Source organism: Peromyscus leucopus, chromosome 19 (genome assembly GCF_004664715.2).
Source record: "Peromyscus leucopus breed LL Stock chromosome 19, UCI_PerLeu_2.1, whole genome shotgun sequence".
Taxonomy (NCBI): Eukaryota; Metazoa; Chordata; class Mammalia; order Rodentia; family Cricetidae; genus Peromyscus; species Peromyscus leucopus.
The window spans coordinates 84,051,033-84,077,931 of record NC_051079.1 but is presented as its reverse complement, the minus strand read 5'-3'; the positions used below and the strand labels follow the sequence as shown (position 1 = coordinate 84,077,931).

General features: G+C 40.3%; 2 protein-coding genes across 2 annotated transcripts; both read left to right on the top strand.

Moving 5' to 3' along the window:
- Positions 1-737: 737 nt before the first annotated feature.
- LOC114696128 (zinc finger protein 58-like) lies at positions 738-5,333 on the top strand (the record flags this gene model as incomplete). Its single annotated transcript, XM_028873699.2, has 2 exons — positions 738-936; positions 3,287-5,333. Coding segments are annotated over 2 exons (1,722 nt in total), but the record flags the coding sequence as incomplete, so codon positions are not given.
- A 5,638-nt stretch (positions 5,334-10,971) lies between these two features.
- Positions 10,972-25,407, top strand: LOC114696127 (zinc finger protein 58-like). The gene is made up of 4 exons (XM_028873696.2): positions 10,972-11,674; positions 14,588-14,714; positions 15,157-15,252; positions 24,139-25,407. The coding sequence occupies exons 2-4, from the start codon at positions 14,591-14,593 to the stop codon at positions 25,248-25,250; spliced, it is 1,332 nt and encodes a 443-aa protein (XP_028729529.2). The 5' UTR covers positions 10,972-11,674; positions 14,588-14,590; the 3' UTR covers positions 25,251-25,407.
- The last annotated feature ends 1,492 nt before the right edge of the window (positions 25,408-26,899 follow it).

Genomic DNA, 26,899 nt, shown 5'->3' with positions numbered 1-26,899 from the left:
TGTTTGTGTCTTCTTCATTGATTCTATTTCACTTTTCAGGTCTTGAACTGTATTCCTCACATGTTTAATTGCCTTTTCATGGTTTTCTTGGCTTTCTTTAAGGAATTTATTGATTTCTTCCAATTTTTATTTGTCTTTTCCTGTTTCATCATTGATTTCTTCGAATATTTGTTTGTCTTTTCCTCAATTTCATTTTTCATTTTTTCTTGAAAGGCCTCTAGCATCTTCATTATGCTATTCTTAAGGTAACTTTCTTCTGCTTCATCTACCTTGTGAGGTTCAGCTATTGCAGCTTGAGGAGAGCTAGGTTCTGGTGATGCCGTATTGCTCTGTATGTTGTTGTATGTATTTTTGCCTTGACGTCTGCCCATCTCCTCTTTCCTTGGTCCAACGAGAGCTGGCGGTTTGGTTTCTATGCCTCAGGAAGTTGTTGGGGTCTCAGGCGGATGGGTATGGGGACATGGCATATAGACTGCATTATACAGTGGGGAGTTTTGGTGAGGTGGTCCTTCTGGTTTGAGTTTTGCCTGCTGTCTGGCATCTGGGACAGAGTTGGGTGGGGTTCCTTGGGACTGGTTGTGTCCTAGGAATGGGTCCTAGGGGCCTCACAATTCAGTTTTAATGGGTTTTTCTTATCATTAAATGAAACTCAGAATCTAGTTATTGTAAATTCCTTTATGTAGTGTAGTGATTCTGTCAGAAAACTTTTAAGGAACTGATTGTCTGCAACCATTTAGTTCATCATCTCTTTCCTTATAAGCCATGTACTGGAAGGCTCATGTCAGTTCCAAGTAAAAGAACACATAAACAATCTTGTTCCTTCTTTTTTTCTACAAACAGGACTTGCTGTGTCTAAGCCACACCTGGTGACACTTTTGGAGCAAAGACAAGAATCTTCAGATGTGAAGAAACAAGCAGCAGCCAACGTGGAGCCAGGTGTGTAGGAATGAGGGGTTTGGGGCGAGGGTTGAGGTCCAAATATCCCCCAGAAAGGCAGGCTTTCCCATCACCCTGGAACATGACACTGTGGGAATCATTCTTTGGTCTCTCCTTCATGTCTTTGTTGTCGAAGCTCATCTCTCAGAAGTGTATGATGCTTTAAGTCCTTGAAGCTTTACATTTCCCCAAGAATAACTCACTAGCTGGCTCCTATTGCAGTGCCTTCCAAGATTTGTCTCTTTGTTCATTCTCCATAGTGGTGTAAGACTCGGGGAAAGACAACTCAGTGCTGGTCAGACTGAGAGTCATTTAGTTTTAGAATTTGAGAGCAGACTCTAGCCAAAAGATCTCATACCAAAGTGAACATCATGTCTTGAGTTATGACTTTCTTGGGTTAAGTGTTTTCTTTGACTTATGGATCTATTTCCTCTAGCATATCCTCCATTCCCCAAATTCTGTCTTCTGTATCATGTGTTTGTTTCCTTTTGCTTGCTTCTGTAGTTCCTGCTCATTTACTCAGATTTTTATTTCCAGCGTTCATTCGCTCTGTGTCTTCTTCATTGCTTCAGTTTCAATTTTTAGATCTTGAACTGTTCCCTTCCCCTGTTTGATTGCTTTTTCTTTGTTTTCTTGGCTTTCTTTAAGGGATTTATTGATTTCTTCTCATTTTTGTTTGTCTTTTCCTCAATTTCTTTAAGGGAATTTTTCATTTCTCTTTAAAGGCCTCCATCACCTCCACAAAGTGATGTTTTAGGTTCTTTCCTTCTGTCTGCTGTGTTGTGATTTTCATGTCTTGCTGTTGTATAACCACTAGGTTCTGGTGGTGCCATATGGCTCTTTATGTTGTATGTATTCCTGCACTGGTGTCTACCAATCTCTTCCATAATCAGTGCAATGAGGTGTCTGTGTCTTAAGGAACTGCTATCAATCCAATCTGTGCTGCCTGTGTCTGTGTCTCAGGGGGCCACTCTTGATCCAACCTGCATTCTTGGGTCCAATCAGAATTCTTGGTGCACTAATCAGAATTCTTGGTGCAATCAGGCTGGTAGATTCTGTGTCTCTGGGAGCTGCAAAGGTTTGGGCAGAGGGAGTTGGTCTCATAGATTGCAGGGTCCTTTGGGAGATATTGGTAGGGAGATCTGCCCACTGGAGTCTTCACAAGTTGTCTGCAATGGTGGGGTTTGGGGTGGGTCATGGGTTGTGCCCTGGGGCCTAGGACGTTCTAGGAGTCAGGACTTTCTGGCTAGGCAAAGAGTCACTCACCTCTTGATCCAATCAGAGCTGGTGGATTCTGTGTCTTAGTGAGCCACTTAGGTCAAAGGGGGATGGGTAGGTTTGGATAGGGAGTGTTGTTGTAGATTGTAGGGTTTAATGAAGGGTGTTTGATGAGAGACCTGCCCACAGGAGACTTCCCTACTGGCCTGCAATTTGGGGTGGGAAGGCATGACTTGTACCCCAAGGCATAGGTCCTAGAGACATATCTCTCTGGCTGGGACAAGACTCAGTCATTCATCTCTTGGTACCATCAGAACTGGCAGATTGTGTGTCCTCAGGTTGCCCCTGAGGTCATAGGGGGATGGGAGGGTTTGGGGGAGGGAGTGGGTCTTACAGATTGCAGGGTCCCTAGGGGGTATTGGTGGGGAGATCTGCCTGCCAGAGTCTTCCCTACTGGTCTACAACTGGGGCAAGTGTGGGTAGGGGTGGTAGGGCATGGGTTCTGTCTCAGGGCCTAGGTCCTAGAGATAGGACTCTGGCAGGGAGAAGATTCACTCAGCTCTTGGTCCAATCAGAGCTGGAGGATTCTGTTTTATATATTCTTCTCATCAAAATAAACCATAAAATACTGTCCTAAAATTTTGAGTTATAAATTTAATTTTTGAGGGGACCATCTACTTGTAGTGCAGCATAACTTTTCTACCTTCCAAATTAAAACTCTGTAGGAGGATGGAAATGTTCTTTTTAGATGATGGCTCAAATCATACAGTCACAATTAACTTTCTCTTTTCTCAGCTTGGTTACTTGATTTAAAATTACAGGGGTTCATTGTTTAATGGGTTAACTTCTATTGTAAAATGCCCTCACAACTTTCTTAGTTATTAAACTTTGAATACTATGCCATAATATCTAGGTTCATTTTCGTCATGCCACTATTCTAGAATAAGTATAGATTATTTCTACCTATAATATTTTATCATTTATGCTTAGTGCCTATAGGTTTTGAAATATACTGTAGTTTCTCACTGATGCTTCAATGTGTACGAGTAAATGTTTCCTTTGAAAAAGATAAGCATTGTACGTATGAAGAATATTTCCAAGCTTTGTTCATATCTCAACTTTTGCTCAACAGGAACAACATTCAATGACTATAATGTTTACAGCAAGGGTATTGACTGCAACTCATTAAGTATTCAACGCCAAAGAACTCATACAAGGGAAAAACCGTACCAGTGTAAAGAATGTGGTAAGGGCCTTAGTTCTCATAAAACACTTTCCATACACCAGAGACTTCATACTGGAGAAAAATCCTACACATGTAAGGAATGTCATAAGACCTTCAATACTCACTCATCACTTTTTATACACCAGAAAAATCATACTGATGAAAAAACACATAAGTGTGAAGAATGTGGCAAATTGTTTTACTATCCTTCACTGCTGAAGCAACATCAAAGAATTCATTCTGGAGAGAAACCCTACAAGTGTGAAGAATGTGGCAAAGCTTTTTATGAACCTAAATTGCTGAATCAACATCAAAGAATTCATTCTGGAGAGAAACCCTATAAGTGTGAAGAATGTGGCAAAGCTTTTTATGTACCTAAATTCCTGAATCAACATCAAAGAATTCATTCTGGAGAGAAACCCTATAAGTGTGAAGAATGTGGCAAAGCTTTTTGTTATCCTTCATTCCTGAAGCATCATCAAAACATTCATTCTGGAAAGAAACCCTACAAGTGTGAAGAATGTGGCAAATCCTTTTACACTCCTTCACTGCTGAAGCATCATCAAAAAATTCACTCTGGAGAGAAACCATGCAAGTGTGAAGAGTGTGGCAGTTTTTTTTCTTCATTTTCCTACCTTAGACAACATCAAACAGTTCACTCCAAAGACAATCCCTACAAGTGTGAGGAGTGTGGCAAAAGGTTTTCCCATTCTGCAATCCTTCAGAAACATAGTAAAATTCATGGAGAGAGACGATACAAGTGTGAAGAATGTCACAAAACCTTTGTTTATCACTCAGATCTTAAGAGACACAAGGTAGTTCATACTAGACAGAAACTCTACAAGTGTGAAGAGTGTGGCAAATGTTTTTCCGCTGGTTCATGCCTTAAGCGACATCAAATAATTCACTGTGAAGACAACCCTTACAAGTGTGAAGAGTGTGGCAAATGTTTTTACTCCAATTTATCCCTTAGAGGACATCAAATAATCCATTCTGAAGACAATCCTTATACCTGTGCACATTGTGGCAAACGATATTCCTCTTCTAGGGATCTTCAGGAACATCAAACACTTCATACTGGAGAGAAATTGAACAAGTGTGAAGAATGTGGTAAAGCCTTTCATTTTCACTCATCTCTTAGGAGACACAAGGCAATTCATGTTGCAGAGAAACCCTACAAGTGTGAAGAATGTCACAAAGCCTTTCCTTATCTCTCATCCCTTAGGAGACACAAGAGAGTTCATAGTGAAAAGAAATCCTACAAGTGTGAAGAATGTCACAAAGCCTTTCATTATATCTCATCCCTTAGTAAACACAAGACAGTTCATACTGGAGAGAAACCCTACAAGTGTGACAAATGTCAGAAAGCCTTTCTTTATCCTTTATCCCTTAGGAAACACAAGACAGTTCATACTGGAGAGAGTCCCTAAAACTGTGAGGAGTGTGACAGATGGTTCTCTTCACCTTCATCCCTTCGACAACATACAAAAGAAAAGGAAGTTCATTCTGAAGACAATCCCTAAAATTGTGGGGAATGTGACAAAAACTTTGTTAATCTTTATGTCCTTACTCAATACATGGTATAGTTCATAGGGGACAGAAATCCTACAAATGTCTTAAAATGTTTATTTTTTTCTATCCTTAAAATGCATCACATGATTCATTCTGACTACAAACTCCATGAGTGTGTGAAGTGTGGTAAAATGATTGCTAACAATTCAGGTCTAACCCACCTCTAATGAACTCTAGTAGAGAATAATAGGCTAATTATTTTGGATTTTAAAGAGGAACCTCTAACTTCCAATAGCAAAATGCTAAGTATGTCATCAGAGAACAGTAGAGACTTCTCTTTGCTGTAACATCCAACAGTTTGTTGAAGCTGTGCTGTGGGATGATCTGTATGGCAAATTGCTCTGATTGGTCAATAAATAAAACACTGATTGGCCAGTGGCCAGGCAGGAAGTAGGTGGGACAAGGAGAGAGGAGAATTCTGGGAAGTGGAAGGCTGAGGTGGAGAGACACTGCCAGCTGCCGCCATGACCAGCAGCACGTGAAGACACCGGTAAGCCACCAGCCAGGTGGCAAGGTATAGATTTATGGAAATGGACTAATTTAAGCTATAAGAACAGTTAGCATAAAGCCTGCCACGGCCATACAGTTTGTAAGCAATATAAGTCTCTGTGTTTACTTGGTTGGGTCTGAGCGGCTGTGGGACTGGTGGGTGACAAAGATTTGTCCTGACTGTGGGCAAGGCAAGAAAACTCTAGCTACAAAGCAGTGTATTTGAAACAAGCCTTGATTAATGAGTCTCTTTCTTCTGTAGCTATAAATGTTCCCTGAAACCTTTACCATGTCCTAACTTTGTCCACAGGGTACCTGGAATCTGAGATCTGGGCTGTGGCATAGTTACTCTTGTTTTTCTCAGTGGAGTCATCCAAGCTTCTGTAATATCTCCCCTTGGTGTGTAAGAATCTCTGTCTCTCTCAGCTAGCAGGTTGTCATGCAGTATCTGGCTCCTGAATCCTTGTTGGTAAAATAAAAGGACAATGACTTAGTTAAAACTACAGGAAGGCTCTTCCAGTCTAAGGCCTCAGCATCAAGGCAGCAGCTGCAGCTGAAGAGGTGAAGTCATCAGCTGTGGCAAAGATAGTATGAGGTGCAGCTGCTGTGCCCCCAGATAAAAAACAACAGTGCCCATAGAGCAATAATGACAGACAAGTTATGAGAGTAACCAATGATTTTCTGGTTGGGTTTAATGCTTATTCCACAAATTGTAACTGATGTGATATTAATTTGGTAATATACTTTTGCGTGGCTAGGTGATAAGCCCTAGGGAGAATTGAATGCTGTTATTCTAATAAGTGGATACTAACTAAATGAACATGAGTCCTCATCTTATCCCACAGAGTCAGGAACCCAAGTTCTTATCTTTATCCCACAGAGTCAGGGACCTCTCAACACCCATCAGAAAATATTAGTTGCATTGTAGATATGGAATAATACACAGATGCACATTTGTCAAAGTATAAAGAATTTTAGGCTGTGGAGGCCCTGATCTAAAAGTGACTCCTCTGTCACACATTGTAAAAGAGGTCCCTTACGTACAGCTAAAGCCAAAAGTCAGGTAATCCTGAGGGAAAAGAGGCAGAAAGAATGTCAGAGGCAGAAATAGTCGATGTCTGCAGTGAGACAGTAGAATTGTTGAAACATTTTAGAACTCTGAAACATGTCCACAGGCTTCCAGGTTCCAGTCAACTGTCCTACATCCCCACACATAGCACCATTTTTGGGGGGATCAGAATGGCTCTGACCCCTCTAAGATCGCCCCCACCTCCCTGTTCTGAGTGCGCTGAGGTCAGGCTGTTCTGCAGATGTTTTGCTGTTTGGTATATCTTGTGGTTTGGCAGCTGTGGCTTCCTGGGGCATGCTGACCATTCCTTGACCCTGGGTGCTTGATAAACAATTCTGTTTGTTCCTCCTGAAAGGGTATATAAGATGGGGAGGAAAGAATAAACAGTCCTGATGCTTGCAACTTGACTGGTGTGTGCTGTGCTCATCCCCACATCCCTCGCCAGGTTTTGGACCCAATTGCCATGCGGGCATGGCACCATTTCATGCTTAAATGTGGTTGATAAAATGTGCACCCCAATACGCTTATCTGAGGGTCAAAGAACAGAATAACTACCAGATTAGACATAGAAGCCAAAAATGGTGGCCCACATGCCTTTAATCTTATCATTTGGGAGGCAGAGATCCAGATGGATCTCTGTGAGTTCAAGGCCACACTGGAAACAGCCAGGCATGGTACACACACCTTTAATCCTAGACAGTGATGGCAGGAAGCAGAAAGGTATGCAAGACATGAGGACCATATCTAGAGGCTTTTAAGGAAACAAGATCATCTGAGGAGCTAGAAAGGTGAACTTGGCTGTGGCTTTTCTGTCTCTGGTTTTTTAGAATTTATCCTAATATTTGTCTCCATGTTTTTTATTTATATGACAGTTTAGCAGTTGTCTACTCTTGAACACACTGTGACTATTGCTAACTGGACAACACTTTTACTGACTAAACCCCAACACACAATATTCATGGTTGCATAAGGGCCTCACTATGTCTCGCCCAGTGGAGGAGCTGTTTGGCAATTGATGGCCTTTGAGGGAGACAATCAAGCTGAGAGGCTTCCAGGTTCCAGTCAACTGTCCTTCACCCCTTCACATGGAGGGAGCACTAAGTGGGATGAAGAAATAACAAAGAGCCCACCAAGCTGGGAGAGTAAAGTGATTTTAAGTGTAAGAAGCATAGATGAAGGAATGTGGGGATTTAAATAAAACATTTAACATACATGAATTAAATTCTCTCCAAATAAATATCATTTTAATCCTTGTTGGCTTTAGACAAACCCAATCTGACCTGTTTTAACCATGATTACAGCACATGAATCTGGCTGTTATAACATTTACAGAGGGTCCGCATCCTACCGTGAAGGCATCATGGGGGATCAAGTGAATGGACTCCCAGAAGGGATCAGATGCTGAGAACTAAGGAGCCCTCTGCCTGTGTAACCTCAGGAAAGAGACAGAATGGCTTTGAGGAGATGAAATGCAGCCAGACTCACCTCGTATCTTCCACTTGGCTTTGCCATGAGCACAACAGAGGGATGGTGAACAGTAGTCTCTCCACCTTTCCTTACCTCCCTCCTACATCCATAGTGATCACAGCTCTTGTTGTTCCTGGTTATCAATCATTATAAAGTTAGGGAAGGAATGTAACCATCAAATGATCTTGGATAGAAAGTGTGGTGATATTGTGTTCCCCAAAATACTGTGTACCCTAATACACTTTTCTTGGGTCAGAGAACAGAACAGCCACTAGATACAGAGGCTAGAAAATGATGGCACAAATGCCTTTAATCCTAGCATTCCAGAGGCAGAGATCCACCTGGTCTCTGTGAGTTCAAGGCCACACTAAAAACAGCTAGACATGGTGACTCTCGCCTTTAATCCCAGGAACTGATGGTAGAATGCAGAAAGGTTTTAAGGCGTTTGGATGAGGAACTAGAGGCTGCTTAAGGTTTTAGGCTTTGGGCAGCACAGTTCAGCTGAGATTCATTCTCATGAGGGCACAGAGGCTTCCATTCTGAGGAAACAGGGTCAGCTGAGGAACTGGGGAGGTGAGGAAGTTGTGGCTTTTTCTGCTTCTCTGATCATTCAGCATTCACCCCAATACCTGGCCCCGGGTTTGATTTTTATTAATAAGACCTTTTAAGATTCATGCTACAAGAAATTTACAACACAGCACATCACAAAACTTCTGTCACTGAGTTTTGTTAAAAACAGTATATTAACATGAAAATGCCATATGCACATTAAAGAAAACACAGAGAAATGAGTAAGCCTCTAGATTATGTGGCAAAGAGTCAATGCTTCCAGCTTGAATTTCCATCATAGATAATAAAGAAAGGCTGTGGTGTGGGAAGGTTCTGTTTTTTATAAATGCTAAGATGTAGTCAGCAATACACCTTGAACAAAGGTCAAGTTTCTTATGTGAGTCAATGTTTTCTCCCTGCTTGGATTCTCTGTAGACCTAGTGTTTAATTTCCTCAGAACACAGACGGAAATTCCCTTATCAATGGAAATGACCTTAATGGATATACATTTGTTCTATTACAGAATTATTTTTTTTAGCACTGCACTACCAGCTCATGTGAGAAATAAAGCAGAGACACTCTCAGGAGTAAACATTTCAGCAGAGGCTCACAAGCTCAGCAGTGAATAACACAGCAAAGGCTCACACTGTCAGGAATAGGTAGTATAGCAGAGACAGACACACTCAGGTCAACAGGACAGCAGAAACATAGTCTCAGGGTTAATAGAGCAGAGACACCACCCTGTGGAGTAAACAATAGAGCAGAAACCTGCAATCTCAGGACCAGGGACAGCAGAGACTTGAAACTCAGCCAGCATTTCTCATTTCTCTCTTTAATTTCAAACCCCATTATTTTGAAAGTAAAAAATATTCATATATGAAAATTAACAATACCTGGAGACCATAGTGTTGTGGAATGTTATTTGAACTAGGCAAAGATGTGTTACATCTGCTTCTGGTGTGGACTCTTACTTTAACTGAGTAAAGGTGTGTTACATTTGTTTCTTCTTCCTTGTTACCCATGTAAAGATGTGTTCATTTGTTTCACCTTGTCTGCCTGAGTCACCTGATTGGTCTAATAAAAGGCAGGACAGGGATAGGTGAGAATTGCAGGCAGAGAGTATAAAAAGGAACAGAAATCTAAGATGGAGGGAAGGAGAGGAGAATGGTTAGAGAGGGATGCACCAGGACCAGTAGCAAGGAGGCTCCAGGCAGCCGTGGAGACAGCAGGAAAGCAAGATATATAGAAAAAAAGGGGGTGGGGTGGGGGTGGAGAGTTCTAAGGCAAAATGTACAGGAAGCGAAACATTAATTTATAAGAACCAGCAAGAAATGAGCCTCAGCTAAGGCTGAGCATCCATAACTAATAAGTCTGCATGTTATGACTTGGGAGCAGGTTGGTGGCCTAAGAGAAAGCCTGTCACACTACACCGGTCATGAACTTCTGCACAGCTAGAAGGGACATTCAGAACAGAGTCTGGGGCATTTACACTGGACTTGACACTGTCTGCACTGAATTTATTTTACGCTCTTATACACCATGAAACTAAAATCCATGCTTGACGGAGTTGGAATGGGATTTTCAGTTATCTTTTTTCCTTTTTCAAAACCCGTGTTCATTACTTCTTTAAATCCATCCTTATCACCTAATATTTAACCATTTTTCCTTTTCTATGTTAGATACAGAACACACTTACACATCTCTTTACATATACACTAATTTTAATGTCCAGATTAAACATTAGGGACAACATGCAGTGTATATCTTTATATGATTGGATGACTTGTACTTATATACATTACACATCATCCATTTTTCTGTAATTTTTGTGATTAGCATCCCCTCTGTATGTGCATGTAATAAACATATACATTTTTATTTATCAACCTATTGTCTTTTTACTAAAAATTGTTTTATTCATTTCATATACCAAACACAGACCCCCTCCTCTAATTCCTCCTCCTGTAGCCACCATCCTAGCTCCCTGACAACCCACAAGCCCCTCCTCCAAAATGATAAAGCACTTACCAACTTATTTTCTACTAATATGTTCATTAATATCGATGATGATTCAGTTCTTTACAACTGAAAATAAAGATGCAATAATATGGAGTACAAAGATCTCTGTAGTGATGTATGAGTGTCCCTGAACATAAGCCCAGGACTGAAACAGTGGGTACAGTGCAGAGACCTGGGCCCTGGTTCCAGTGATTATACTGTCTCTGTGTCCCTCATCAATACACTGTAGGGATTCCAATGTTCTCACAAAACTGTTTTAAAAGCTGTGGAGTCAGATCCATGAATGACTCACACAGAGTGTCAGTGCAGAGGAACACAATTTTTATTTATTTACTTATTCGTAGGACAGCATATTCAGACAAAGCCCACATTATACTCAACTGCTTTCACATGTGTTTGTTTTGTTTTGACTTTCCCTTATTGCTTAGATACAAGGTCTCTTTAAATTTCCCAGTCCACATCTGGCCTGTGGTGGAGCACTCCTTTAATGTCAGCACTAGGAAGGCAAAGGGAGACAGATCTGTGAGTTTAAGGCCAGTGAGAGTTACAGAGAAATTTCCCAGTCCAGACCATCACCTCTGGTCCATTTGGCAAGGAAACCGCAGCGCAGCTAGGAGCAAGGATTGACAGATGACGGCTGGTTTGAAAATCATCTTTAAAAGGCACTTCTCATTCCCACATTAGTGTATTGCTTCATTAGTTTAGAGTAAAACAGAGTCAACGTGATTTTTAAACGCTGTAATAAGATTCAAATCACAAAATATGGGCCATAAATTTACAAGGCTAATATTCCTGTCAAAGGCTCGACTCACACTCATGTTTCTTATGTTGTGGATCTGGAGGTGAACACCAGGCTCATGCCTCAGGGATGTCCTGCTGACTCAGCTTCTTCCTCCAATACTCTCCAGCAAGCAACCAGATTGGAATCCACAGTAGGAGAAAAGGCCACACCTGGGATCCCACAATTCTTTCGCATAGACTTCTGGGAAATGTAGTCTGCGGCACTGTGACATCACGGTGAGCCATCCAGGAAATTCCCTCCCGGACTTGAGTTCAACGGTGTGCAACTTTCCCAAAGTTGTGTGAGAGTCCGGCCTGCTGTACATTCCTCTTGCGTCTCTGATCTCAAGGTTGGTCCGGGGTGCAGCGTAGCCTGAGGCACTGTGCGGGGTGCGGGGATCCGTCTTGGAGGGAGCTGGTCTGGGTTCGGTGAGAGAGCGGAAGAAGCTGCCATGGAGCTGCTGTGCTGAACTGGCAGGATCACTAGAGGTTGCAGGTCAGGGCTGGGGAGAGGGCGATAGGGACTGTGACCTGAGTGATTCCCTTAGGAAGCCGCTTGCCACTTTTGGCTTTTGGTCAGGAGAGCTGCCTGGTAGCGCGGAGTAGATGATAGTGCAAAGTCCAGGGTTGTAAACTAATGACGGTCAGCTGACTGCCTGCTCCTGAGGTGGAGCTGGGAGCTCACTGAGCAGCTTTGGTGGGGAAGCATGCTTCTCTAGCTGTGCCTTTCTCACATGGACGCTGTCAGATTTCTCAGTATCTGTAGAGCAAACGGGGTCTGGTCCTCCTGAACTCTGTAGACGGCCTAGTGTAACGGTCTTGAAGTCTTGGTTATGATCTCTGCCAGTCTGAGAATTATAGAGAAAAATTTCGAGGTGAAACAAAGTTCACATGTGGGAAATTCTGGAACCAGTCGACAGATCTGCCAGAATCCGCTGCACTGGAAAAGCTTTGGCTGGGGTGAGAGAACACACAGCCTGTACAGAGAGAGGCATCTTCTGGAGGAAGAAGTGGTTCTGGCGAAGATGTCTCCGGGTCTCAATTTTTGGACTGGGTTTTCTTAACTTTGAAAAGGTCTTCCATTCCTCCTGTAGGGTGGAGCACAGTGGTTGCGTCAACATGTCTTGATCTGGCCTTGAGCTTGTTGATCTAGTCCAGAAGCAGAATGTCTAGGAACAGATGAAAAACTCTCATGGCCTTGGGTTCCAGTGTCAGGCTTTTGTGTCAAGTCAGCAGGGTGAGGAAGAACTCACAGACCTGTGTGTATTTACCTGATTTATAGTAAACAGGCCTGTGATAGAAAAGAAACTCCAGTCTACTCTATTGCACATCCCTGTCATCTCTGCATTTGTGAGGGGGAGGCGGGACCCTCTGGTCTTCCCCTGCTTCACCAAAAATTCAAGGGTGCCCAGGATACCTGAGTCTGTGTCTGAAACCATTTAACTTTATGGTCATGAGAAATAATTTCTGTGTTCATTTCATGTTTCTTACAGTGAGCGCCGTGACATATCCATGCAATCAGCACATTGCTGACTTAAGAACTATTTGTGATTAACTTCTGTTGACACATTCCATATGTAATTTAATGGTTTTTCACTAACATACTTTTTTTTGTTGTAGAAGACATTAACTTTTGGAGATTAGATAATTGCTTGCCTTTACTGTGAGGAAGAATTCTCAATGCCTTGCTTAAACATTCTTGTGTGTAGTGATTGTTCATTCTTTTTGGACATTAACCTCTGTTTGTCACTTTTATGACCTGATGCTGATTTCTTCTGGTTTCACTGATTATTTCCAGTTTAGTTTGCTCCTTTCATATCTAATCTGAGACTCCATTATTTCTTCATTTCCATTCTGCAGTTCTTGACTCATGTGGCTGCTGTGGTTATATTCCTGGTACTTTTTCTGCAGCTGCAGCTGGGATACCTTCCCCTGACCTTACTCCAGAGGTTCCACTGTGTGCAGATGCTTCTTACACTGAGCCAGAACAAAACCACTTCCTCCCTGTCCTTCACATGGGCACTGCCATGTCCAACCAGTAAAGCAAAGTGCTCATGTTGGTTCCTGCTCTTCACAGGTCCAGTCCAGGTCCCCTTGTTGAGCAGTCCTGTCTCTTTCCTCCCAGGCTTCTTTCATTGTATTCTAATGTCAGTGTGAGGGAGGGAGTTCCTTGTGTTTACAGCTCATGCATGAACCCTGCTGTGTTAGACATGTCATATCTGGAACACTCTGGAGGGGAGGTGTGCTGGGTGAGGACATTCAATTCCTGCTGATTGATGTATATAACTGTGTCAGAGGCCATGGAGAGACATTGCAAGGTTTGAACAGGGGTCAAACACATATGCCAGGAATAAACCTGAGCAGCACAGATTTTCATTACATTGTCAGTTAAGGTTATAAAAGTGGCTGCCATAGTGTCCATACTCATTATCAAATGTAGCAGCATGTTTTGATTGAAATGTGTATGTGGTTCCATGACTATCATTTTGAATATCTGCATATCTTTGTTCTCTTCTTTGCACTATCTATATGAAATTAAGTCAAATGTTTAAGTATGGACGTCCCAAATCATTATGGGTTACACTCCACTACTGGTACTTTAGGAAGACTCAGAAGCAATAGATGGACTGTTAAAATCCACAAATACATCTAGACATCTAATGTAATAGGCAAAGCTTTCGATAGTATTTTGAAATTTAATTTATAAATATGTAATTCATGTTTCCAGAGCAGATACTACATTTGGTCTCCACAGTTTTCATGGCTTATTCCACTTTTTGAGTTATATATTGCTATATATGGTGGATTAAGGCAAAAATCAATGAGTCTTTCATGCCACATGTATGCAAGTATAGAGCCTGGATGGAGATCTAGGAGTTGGGACTTGATGATGTGTGTAATGTGTATTTTAAGCACTATGTCCTTTGATCAGGACATAGGCTGCTCTGAGTGGAAGGTCACTACTCTAGGAACCTGATCAGGAATCCAGTCTTCCCTTTGCATCTGGCTTGGACTTCCCACCAATCTTCAGTTTTGTCTGATTCTCTGAAAAGGTGTCTCTGAGGATACTGACAGGAGATGCAGCAGTTCTTAATGTATCTACTCTGTTCATTCTGTTGTTCTAGGCTTGACTCTAGGACCAGTCTCTATTCTCTTTATATTATATATATTTACATTAATATATTATTGCTGTTAATATATTAATATTATTAATGGTTTTAATTAAACTAAAGTGCAGTATCATTCATTGATCTTTATTTCAGGAAATGCTGTCCTTCTGGGATGTGGCCATTGAGTTCTCTGCAGAAGAGAGGGAATGCCTGGAGCCTGCTCAGTGGAATTTGTACAGGGATGTGATGTTGGAGAATTACAGCAACCTTGTGTTCCTTGGTGAGGCTCTCATCCATAGTGAATTCTTATTTCACCATCAACATGTAGCTTCCTCACTTTGTATGGTATCTCATGGGAGCATTTCATCAGCCATTTTCACATCCTTTGTTTTCAGAAAAATTAAGGAGATTGCTGTATTAAAAATCATTTCAGGACTGGTGAGATGGTTCAGTTGTTAAGAGCATTGACTGCTGTTCTCGAGGATCTGGGTTCAATTCCTATCAACCATATGACAGCTTACAACTGTCTGTAATCCCAATATCTGACACCCTCATGTTGTGTGATATTTTCATTGTGTTCTGACAAATAAAGCTTGCTTGGAGTCAGAGGGTGATGCTAGCCACTGGCTGACCATAGACGTTCAGAGGCTTGTACAGTGATGGACTGGAAGTTCCAAGTAAAAGAACACAAACAATCTTGTTCCTTCTTTTTCTGCAAACAGGACTTGCTGTGTCTAAGCCACACCTGGTGACACTTTTGGAGCAAAGACAAGACTCTTCAGATGTGAAGAGACAAGCAGCAGCCAACGTGCAGCCAGGTGTGTAGGAATGAGGGGTTTGGGGCCAGGGTTGAGGTCCAAATATCCCCCAGAAAGGCAGGCTTTCCCATCACCCTGGAACATGACACTGTGGGAGTCATTCTTTGGGTCTGTCCTTCATGTCTTTGTTGTTGAAGCTCATCTCTCAGAAGTGTGTGATGCTTTATGTCTCTTAAGCTTTGTATTTCCCCAAGAATAACTCACTAGCTGTGCTTCTATTGACAGTGACTTCCAAGATTTTTCTTTTTGTTGATTCTCCATTGTAGTGTAAGACTCAGGGAAAGAGAACTCAGTGCTAGTGAGACCTAGAGTCATTTAGTTTTAAAGTTTGAGAGCAGTTTCACGCTCGAAAGATCTCTACAACAAAGTGAACATGATTGGGTTTATTAAGCCACACTCAAAATTCCATCGCTGAGAGGCAGTGCGTGACAGAAGGCTCAAGAGTTCTGGTGATTAGAACACTTTGGGTCTGGGGAGCAGTTGGATAAAACTAAGACAAACCAGAATCACTTTGGACAGTTCATTCACCACGGATCTTAGGGAAGAGTCAAAGTATTAATACATTGTAGAAGGCATTATATGGGGCTATTAGAGGCTGTTTTGTGTTTTTCAACTCTTTACCATCAGTTGGTTCAGCAGGGCCTGACCATTAGTCCTGGGAAGAGCAGCACAGGATGAGCTACAAGGCCTTGCACTGTTGACTCAGGGATGCCCATCCAACCAGTTCTGGGGACAGTGATTGTGCGCCTCTCTTTCATGGCAGTCAGTAGATGTAGGCCTTTAGGTGAGTTGTAAGGCTCCATGGTTTTTTGAGTCCTGTTTTTTCAAGTTAATATATGTATCATATATTAGGTCTAACGGTTATTTGGACATATTCCCAGTCACAACTTGTTAGAGAAATTAGAAACTTTTATGTATAAATCTGATGTTCACAGATATATCAGAGCTAGTAAAATGTTTTGTTTAAGATCCAGTGAGGGTAGCTACTGTGGCTAGCTCTATAGGAAGCATTATAGCTAATATTACCATGAGTTCAATGGGATGAAGAGATCTTGTGGTCCCTTCTTCTCAAGGTTTTCTGTGGATTCTCAAACTTCCTCCAACTGTATATTTTCACTGGCTTCCGGATTTTTAATGTGAGCAGGGCTGAGGAATGTAGGCACAGTTTTTTTGTCAGGACCATGATCAGCTCTGTCTGCCAGCAGCTCCCAAATAACCACTCAGAGACTTAATATTAACTATAAATGCTCAGTCGATAGCTCAGGCTAATTAATAATAGCTCCTACATTTTAAATTCACCTATATTCCTAATTTATATGCTTTCATGTGGCAGTACTTTTTCTCTATATGGCATGTTTATATCTTTCTCTCCTGCATGCTGGTTTCTTCTCTGCCTATGCCCTTCCTCTTCCCATCATTCTCTCTGCCCAGAAAATCCTCCCTAGCCATAGGCCAATCAGCTTTTTATTAACAATGAAAGCAACACATCTTCACAGTGTGCAAAAGGATTATTCCATAGCTTTTCTCCCTTTTTATCTAAATAAAAAGGGAGATTTTAATTTTATTGTAATAAAACTGTATATAACAAAAACACTTGTCTTGTAGTCATCATAGCTACAGTATCCAGTTACAATATTCATTTGTATTTGGCAATTTAGAGAATATATTTTATTATCTATTTTATCTTTGTGAGTCAAAAGTTTCATATCTAATTTACCTTTCATTATAACTAAGGAAAACGTTAAGTCTAATTATTTAGTTTTTAACTCTATCAAAGACCCCAACAGGGTGAAATGTTACCCAGACAGGGACATCTGGCTTCCTGGACAGTCACTCAAAGTTCTTCTGTAACATTGGGGCATCTTCTTTGGCCAAAAAGCCTAAAATATTTGGCAGACATTTTTGAGAAGCAGGGAATTTTGAAGGACTGGCTGACCTTGTCTTGGGAAAGTATGACAGTCAGTGTTTTTGTGTCCTGCTGGTCCAGTTTGGACGGTATACTGTCATCAGTCGAGGCAAGGGAATTCAGGGTGAATTCTAATTGGTCTTAATAATAAAAATCCAAGTCAGATATTGGGGTAAATGCTGAAAGATCAGAGAAGTAAAGGAGCCAGCCACTAGAGAGACTTCTTATTTCTTCCAGATCCTCAGGCTGAAGGGGGCTTAGCTCTTATCTCAGCTGGCCCTATCACTTCCTCTCTCTTCCCAGCCATATCACTTCCTGTTTCCTCATCCAAAGTGCTAGGATTAGAGGTGTGTGCCACCACGGCCTGGCCTCTATGGTTAACTAGTGGCTAGCTCTGCCCTCTGATCTTCAGGCAAGCTTTATTTGTTCAAGCACAAACTAAGCATCACCACAAGGGCAGTTTCTTTGTCTACATAGGTAGCTTTTGCCATAAAGAAAGTAACCTCCATATGTAGTTTCTTCAGTGCCCATCATCTTGTGTGAAGTAAATTGGCGCTGTCATGAGCAGACATGTCTTGCTTTCAAGAAAACCTTGTTATTAAAACATTTCAAATGCCATTTTCTGTAGGTCTTTGAAGTCTTTGAAGATTATCTACCTAAATATATCTGTTTATGACCTTGAAAACATAGCTAACATGACTATAAGTTTGATTATTATAGGTGACTAACTACTAACCTGTATTTTTAATTACACATTAAATTTTTAAATGAGCAGCATAAACACAATACCTTAAACAAGAATAGAAATATACATACAGTGTAACAAAATTAACTTCAAATTTATATCAATAAACCAAAATCTATACCAATGTGAAATATTGTGAGATTAATAGTTGTCTTTTGGCTTAAAGTAGATTCAATAATTTACCCTTTTATCTCATCATTTCTATATCATATCCCCCTTTTTCCTTTAGAAAGAGATCTTTAAATTTAATTCTTTAGTTTAGCCTTTTTTTTTTTTTTTAAATTGAGACCAATAAAATCTTGTAACCAACTCCTCTTAGATGATAATAAACACCCACAACCCATGTCTTAGGAAGGTGGGAGTCATTCTCTGGACTACTTCCTGCTATATGTGGGCACTGGTATCTTTGGGGAAGCCTTGAGAAAATCCGAATAGTTGTTAGGCCTTGGCTGGAGTAGTCTGTGAGGCTGGATCATCTCAGCCAGCAGCCTTGAAACTGTCTTCGATGCAGATGAGGAAACTGCAACAGAGGTGCACTGAGATTTTTGAATCATCTGGGCCATCCATTTTTATTGGTGTCGGGTCTCCTTGTTCTGAAAATACATGAACTTTTAAAGGTATCATACATATCTGTGTTAATACAAGTATAGACTCTGTGTTATACACAAGTTAGCCAAAGATGCTTTTTTGTTTTATATTTGAGCAGGTAAAATATACTGTCATGTTTCGTAGTTTTTCTAGGTTTATTTCTTTATGTTTGTAGCCAGGATTTTTCAGGGTTTCTTCCTCGATCAAACCTGATCCATATCAGCATGGAATGAATCCACAGCCTCTCCTATCCTGTGGAAATAAAAGCATAACCTCTCTCCCAAAGTAACATTTTTTTTTTTAAATCAAGACATATTTAAAAATATACAGGTTGGTTTAATCCAGCAGCAGTTTTCATAATCCAATGTGTCTTAGCAGCTGCTGATCCTTCATTAGCAATCAAAACATCCAAACACAACACAGCAACATACAGAATCCAGACTGTATTTCCCATCTTTATGTGGCTTTTTTCTTTTATATTACTTTACTCCCTTTTTAAGGACCTTTACTTTATTATTTTAAAAGTATGTATATATGATTTTCATGACTGTTACTATACCCTTTTACTTTTTTTCTCCCAATATCCTTTGAGCATTCTTAAATACACTGTAACCTACTTAGAGATTTTTTTTCTCCATCTGGATCTGTCTTCCCTGATCATCTGTAACCTTTTCTGTCTGCATGAGCAAAACCCCAAACACATCACACAGTGTGCTTGTGGAGCTCACACTGGGGGTTCAAATCTCTACACACAGCTACCAGGAGATGCATCTCTGTACTGCAGCCCACAAGAGAACTCGAGACTAGCAAGCCACATTTGGCTCCCTTTTTGCCTATTTAGAACCTTTTTTAAGCTCGTTCAGGTGTTATGTGGATGGGTATGCACCCAGTTCGAATGCCATTTATAGGTAGAGTTTTCCTGTCTCAGTAGCTGCTCCAAAATAACCAAAACAAAGACTTAATATTCATTATAAAGCTCAGCCAATACCTTAGGCTCATCTTTAGCTAGCTCTTATATTCAAAATATTCAAAATGAACCGATATTTCTAATCTAACCTTTGCCACATGGTGGTAACTTCTTTCAACACAGTATGTTCATCTTGTTTCTGCATCTGCTGGCAACTCCTCTTACTCTACCCTTCTTCCCAGTATTCACCCTGCCCAGAAATCCTGCCTAGCCATCAGCCAATCAGCTTTTTCTTAACAATGAGAGTAATACATATTCATATTGTATAAAGAGATTGTTCCACAGCAGAAGAGCGGGTCCTAGATGTCTCTGGACGGTGACTCAGAATTAGTGATCTGGGTGAACTTTCACATCAGCCTCACCTCCTCCTCAGGCCATATTGCTTTCTTTACCTGATGTCGTGGGTCCACGCATTGCACATGCAACTTAGTATAAATGAGTGCCATAGTTCATCCTGCTGTGCTGACTGGCCCTGTGGCAGAGCCGCTGACATATATTATCTACCACTTTGCTGAGGACTCCTTACACAATCAGACATTGACATCTCAGCTCCGGGATTAGCTTTGTTAGGAAGAGGAATGAAAGCCAGGGGACAGGGCATGGCTGTTTGAACTAGGCATGTAGTTCACATACCATTTGGGTAGCAGGCATAGGTATCAGGTTCTCCTGTATATAAGATCCTCAACTATCAGTTCAGGAGACATGGAGTACAGAAAAATTACAATGAGTGTTTCCATTGCTTGGCACATTTAGAATGTGGTGCAGAATCTAAGATCCTCCTCAGCACAAGAGAATCCACCCACTGTCTTGTGTGACCTGAGGAGTGATTCATCTTCCCTACAGATAGGGAATAGGATTTCCTGGTCTGGCTAACAGGCCAGAGGGAGACAGGAGCAGCAGACACTGACAAGTCCTATTCCCCATGCATCCTTATCCTGTGTTGAAATTACAATGCCATGAATTCCAGTAGGACTCTGTCCCATTGAGGGTAAGTGTGGTATTTGATTCTGGTTGTGTCCTGCCATTCAAGTGTAGTGTAGATTGAATTCTTTTTACTCAAGCATTCAGCATTCAATTTTAATAACCAGTTTTCTGGTTTTTTTTTTTTTGTTTTTTTTTGTTGTTGTTGTTTTTGTTTTTGCTCTTTTAAGACAGGGTTTCTGTATAGCCCTGGCTGTCCAGGAGCTGGTTTTGTAGACCAGGCTGGCACCAAACTCAAAAGGATCTTTCTGCCTCTGCTCCTGAGTGCTGGGATTAAAGGTGTAGGCCACCACTTCTGGCCCAATAGCCAGTTACTTTAAGTACATCTGATTTTAATATTATTCCATAGTAAGGAAAAAAGAAGTTGAACTTAAATTCATTTCAGTTACCTGCTTTAGGCTTAACTTTGATGACATGTACAGAGGACTGGATAATGGAAGGTAGGAAATTTTCTCTCCCTCTAATATTGTGTCTGTAAATGAATTATATTTGTATTTAGCATGAATGTGAACACAACTCTGGGCACACTAAGTATATTCCACCATTGATTAGGTGACTCATCATTAGCTATTCTGTCTTAGTTTCCTTTGTTGTAACAGCTTACAATTAAATAGTGACTCTCATCAGTAAGAGTTGATAAATGAAGTAATTTATATCTGTTAAAAATTTCACACTCTAAAATTATGATTGTTGATTTGAAATTCTTTTATACCAAAATAAAATTTAAACATAAATACATTCCATGCAGGAACTGGGCACTTCAGTCTCTTGAACCCTTTATAGTGTACTGTATAAAATCTAAATCAATCCTGCAGACCTTCTACATTAAGTAGCTTGTTTCATCATAGAGAATACCATAATGGAGAGCTCAGTGCCAGGCATGAGCAGGTTGAAGAGGAATAGACATGGAGTTTCCCAGACCCACTAACATAACCTCAGAGAGGACGTTGGCACTGCCCATGGAGGACAGGCAGGAGGACAGAGAAACCCCACAGCATCCAGTAGCCTTGAATCTACAGTGAGCTCAGAGAGTGGCTGACTCTCTGTTCCACAAGGAGGGTCAGGAAAGGTGACAAAGTGTAAGGTCTAGAACAACAGCAGAGAGAGCACAGATGGAGTGGACGATACAGTCACTCCTTCAGCATCCACAGAAATGACATAAGGTGTGGATTTAACTGAATTTTATCCCTCACTTCTTCAGTCAACATCTTTACTCTTAGAAGTAGGCCCTCGGGAGGCAGAGCCAGGTGGATCTCTGTGAGTTCAAGGCCAGCCTGGTCTACAGAACGAGATCCAGGAGAAGCACCAAAGCTACACAGAGAAACCCTGTCTCAAAAAAACAACGAAAGAAAGAAAGAAAGAAAGAAAGAAAGAAGGAAGGAAGGAAGGAAGAAGAAAAAAAAAAGGAAAAGAAAGAAAGAAAGAAAGAAAGAAAGAAAGAAAGAAAGAAAGAAAGAAAGAAAAAGAAAGAAAGAAAAAGAAAGAAAGAAAAAGAAAAGAAAAGAAATAGCCCCAGGGAAGGAGTCGCTGTCAGGTTTTACCAGAATATGGACAAGACAAAAATACCCACACCTACCCCATTGGAGGACCTGAAGGACAGTGTGGGTTTCGTGTCAGGAAATGCAGTGGTCATTCCGGCACTCTCCAACCCGAGTTTAATTGGCTTTATAAAGCCAAACCCACAGTTACATCATACCACACACAGGCCAGGGACCTAAAATCAAAAATGGTTAGTTCCATTGATTCACACAATTTGTTTTATGTTGTAAAACTGTGGATCTTCCAAACCTGCCAGTAAGGCTGTGTGAGAACATTTGAAGAGTAGGATTGTTCGGTTGGGGAATCAGTTGGATAAAACTCAGGAAAAACAGTCACTTTGGACAGTTCAGTAACAGACTCTATACTAGTTTCTACACATCTGAAAAATTGCACACATTTCTAAATACCTAGGTGTGAGACCATTGTATGAACCTAACTTCACACATGAGTTCTTTCATGTCACTTACACACATGTTGAGGAAAGTGACCCCATCAGTGTTGTTTGTTTTTGATGAAGATATCTTCTAAAGTTTTTCTTTATCACGCACTCAGTAATAAAGATTTAAAATGCATACCCTTTGATATATATATATATATATATACACACACACATATATATATTCAAAGATTAAAACTCTCTGTAACTAGGAGTATGCACTTAATAGCTCACCACTAAGTTTTCAAAATTTTATGGGTTCAAAATTTTTTTCTTTACTCTGCAATTTGATATTATTTTGGAGGTGTATATAACCTATAATCCTTGGTTATACATTCCCTATATATTTTGGTGGGTGGATAGAACACATTGGTAAAGTACATAAGGACAGTGTAAGATTACAAAATATCTACAAGCTCTGCTCTGTGAATTTCTACTTGATGGGAAAACATAAGCTTCTTGTTTTTATGCCCTGTTCACTGTCTATGTAGTGCTCAATACCTGTTTAGTCTTAGAAATACATAATTTTATTGTCTGGAAATGGTGGTCTACTGATCTACTTCACTGATCCCAGCACTGGGGAGGCAGAGGGAGATGGGTCTCTAAGTTTGAGGACAGCCTGGTCTTGATAGTGAGTTCCAGGACAGCAGGGTCTACACAGAGAAACCTTGTCTTGAAAAAGCAAAAGCAAACCAAAAAGGAAATCAGTCATTTAGCCATCTATTCACTGACAAACGTTTCTCAGCAAAATTTGTGTAATGCACAGGTGAATTTGAAGTTGTTTTTTTTTTTTTTTAATCATGACTACATATGTTTCAGGTATATATTTTCTTGTCATCTAAATAAAACATAGGGCGTTGGGAGTTTAATCAGCATCGGAGCAGAGCAGGAGGATGTGAGTTGAGCAGCTGGTAAATAGCTAAAACGAAAGTAACAGAGAAATGTTCGAAAAAAAAAAAAAAAAAAAAAAAATAAAAAAAAATAAAACATAAAACACTGTGCTGAATTTTTGAGCTATAAATTTAATCTTTTTTGTGGGCCATCTACTTCTTGTGCAGCATATCTTTTGTACTTTCCAAAATAAAACTCTATGTGGAGGATAAAACATTTTGTACTTAGATGATGACTCAAATTCACTACATTCACAATTAACTTTCTCTTTTCTAGGCTTGGTTACTTTATAATTTTAGGGGTGTCTGGCTATATAACATCTCTTGTTTAATGGGTTTATTTCTATTTGTAAAGTGCCCTTATAACTTACTTAGCTATTAAACTTTGAGTAATATGCTATTATGTCTATGTTCTATTTGGTTGTATACTTATTCTAGTAGAAGTATACATTATTTCTACCTACAATATTTTATCATTCATGCTCAGTGTCTGTAGGGTTTGAAATATACTGTAGTTTCTCACTGATACTTCAATATGTATGAGTAAGTGTTTTCTTTTTAAAAGATAAGTATTGCTGGCGGTGGTGGCGCATGCCTTTAATCCCAGCACTCGGGAGGCAGAGCCAGGCGGATCTCTGTGAGTTCGAGGCCAGCCTGGGCTACCAAGTGAGCTCCAGGAAAGGCACAAAGCTACACAGAGAAACCCTGTCTCGAAAAACCAAAAAAAAACCAAACAAAAATAAATAAATAAATAAATAAATAAATAAAAGATAAGTATTGTAAGTATGAAGAATATTTCTAACCTTTGTTCATATCTCAACTTTTACTCAACAGGAACAACACCCAATGATTATAACATTTTCAACAAGGCCATTGATTGTAAATCACTGTATATTCCACACCAGAGAATTCATACAAGGGAGAAACCCTATAAGTGTGAAGAGTGTGGTAAGGGTCTTAGTTCTCATAAAACACTTTCCATACACAAGAGACTTCATACTGGAGAAAAATCCTACACATGTAAAGAATGTCATAAGGCCTTCAATACTCGTGCATCACTTTTTATACACCAGAAAAATCATACTGATGAAAAATCTTACAAGTGTGAAGAATGTGGTAAATCATTTTACTATCCTTCAATGCTGAAGCAACATCAAAGAATTCATTCTGGAGAGAAACCCTACAAGTGTGAAAAATGTGGCAAAGCTTTTTATGATCCTTCATTCCTGAAACAACATCAAAGGATTCATTGTGGAGAGAAACCCTACAAGTGTGAAGAATGTGGCAAAGCTTTTTATGAATCATCATTCCTTCAGGTACATCAACGAATTCATACTGCAGAGAAACCCTACAGGTGTGAAGAGTGTGGCAAGTGCTTTTGTTCATCTTCATCTCTTAGAGGACATCAAACAATCCATTCTGAAGACAATCCCTACAAGTGTGAAGAGTGTGGCAAAAAGTTTTCTTACTTTGCACACCTCAAACAGCATCAGACAGTTCACACTGGAGAGAAATCTTACAAGTGTGAGGAGTGTGGTAAGTGCTTTTCCTTATCTTCATCCCTTAGACGACATCAAACAATTCACTGTGAAGACAATCCCTACAAGTGTGAAGAGTGTGGCAGATGTTTTTACTCATCTTTATCCCTTAGAAGACATCAAATAATCCATTCTGAAGATAATCCTTATACATGTTTACAATGTGGCAAACGGTTTTCCTATTCTAGGAGTCTTCAAGAACATCAAACAGTTCATACTGGAGAGAAACTATACAAATGTGAGGAATGTCACAAAGCTTTTCGTTACCACTCAGGCCTTAGGAAACACAAGAGAGTTCATACTGGAGAGAAACTATACAAGTGTGAAGAGTGTGATGATGTTTTTCCTCATCTTCATCCCTTAGACGACATAAAAAGGAAAAAAGAAAATTCTAAAGAGAATCTCTAAAAGTGTGGGTAATGTGATAAAGACTTTGCTAATTTTTGTATCCTTACTCAACATATGATATAGTTCATACAGGAGAGAAATCCTACAAGCGTTCTTAAAATTTTATTTCTTCAACCTTTAAAACACATTAAATGATTCATTCTGACTGTAAACTCCATGAGTGTGTGAAGTGTGGTAAAATCTTTACTAATAATTCAGATCTTATTCAACTCAAAGGAATCCATAGTGGAGAATATTAAGTTAATTATTTTGAATGTCAACAGGAACCTCTAACTTACAATAGCACAAACACTAAGAATGTCATCAGAAAAGAGTAGAGACTTCTCTTTGCTGTAACATCCAACAGTTTGTTCTAGCAATGCGTTTGAAACTTGCCTTGATTAATGAGTCTCTTTATTCTGCAACTATAAATGTTCCATGAAATTTTCACCACGTTAACTTTCTCCATTGGGTGCCTGGAATCTGAGATCTGGGCTGTGGCATAGTTACTCTTGTTTTTCCCAGTGGAGTCATCCAAGCTCCTGTAATATCTCCCCTTGGTGTGTAAGAATCTCTGTCTCTCTGGGCTAGCAGGTTTTCACCCAGTATCTGGTTCCAGAATCCTTATTGGTAAAATAGAAGGATAATGACTTAGCTAAAACTTTGAGAGAGCCCTTCTAGTCTAAGGCCTCAGCATCAAGGCAGCAGCTGCAGCTGCAGAGACGCGGTCATCAGCTGAGGCAGAGATGGTATCATGTGCAGCTGCTGTGCCTCATAAAAAACAACAGTGCCCGTAGAGCAATAATGACAGACAAGTTATGAGAGGAACCAATCACTTTATAATTGGATTTAAAGCATACTCCACAAATGGTAGTTGGTGCAATGTTAATTTGAAGATATACTTTTGTGTAGCTGGGTGATAAGCCCTAGGGAGAATTGAAGCTGTTATTCAAATAAGTGGATCCTAACTAAATGAGCCCAAGTTCTCATATTTATACCCACAAAGTCAACACCACTAGAAAATATTAATTATGTGGTGGATGGAGAATAATACACAGATGCACATTGGTGGAAGTATAGAGAATATTAGCCTGTGGAGGGCCCTGATCTAAATGTGACACCTGTGTCACACATTGTAAAAGAGGTCCCTTATGTACATCTAAAGCCAAAAGTCAGGGATTCCTGAGGGAAAAGAGAAAGACTGTCAGAGCCAGATACGGTAGATGTCGGCAATGTTACAGTAGGAATGTTGAAACATTTCTAGAACAGTGAAACACTGATAGAAATGTCAGCACCATTTCATGCATGAACACGCTGTGGCTATTACTACCTGAACAACACTTACACAGACTAAATCCCAAGAGGAGCTTTTGGTAATTGATGGCACCTGAGGGACACAGGCATTCTGAGAGTCTTTCCGGTTCCAGTCAACTGTCCTACACATGGAGGGAACACTAAGTGGAATGAAGAAATAATAAATAAAAAGCCCACCAAATTGGGAGAGTAAAGTGTTTTTAAGGGTAAAAAGCAATAGGTGAAGGAATGTGGAGATTTGAATAAAACATTAAATTCTCCCAAAATAAATACCATTTAAACCTTGTTAGTTTTGGATATGTCCAAACTTGACGTGTTTTGGCAGTGATTACAACCAATGAATCTGGCTGTCAGAA

Excerpts from the sequence above, each read along its gene's own strand:
- LOC114696127 (XM_028873696.2), top strand. The coding sequence starts at position 14,591 with ATGCTGTCCTTCTGGGATGTGGCCATTGAGTTCTCTGCAGAAGAGAGG. Across the intron at positions 14,715-15,156 it reads CAGCAACCTTGTGTTCCTTG|GACTTGCTGTGTCTAAGCCA; the intron begins GTGAGGCTCTCA and ends TTCTGCAAACAG. Across the intron at positions 15,253-24,138 it reads AGCAGCCAACGTGCAGCCAG|GAACAACACCCAATGATTAT; the intron begins GTGTGTAGGAAT and ends TTTACTCAACAG.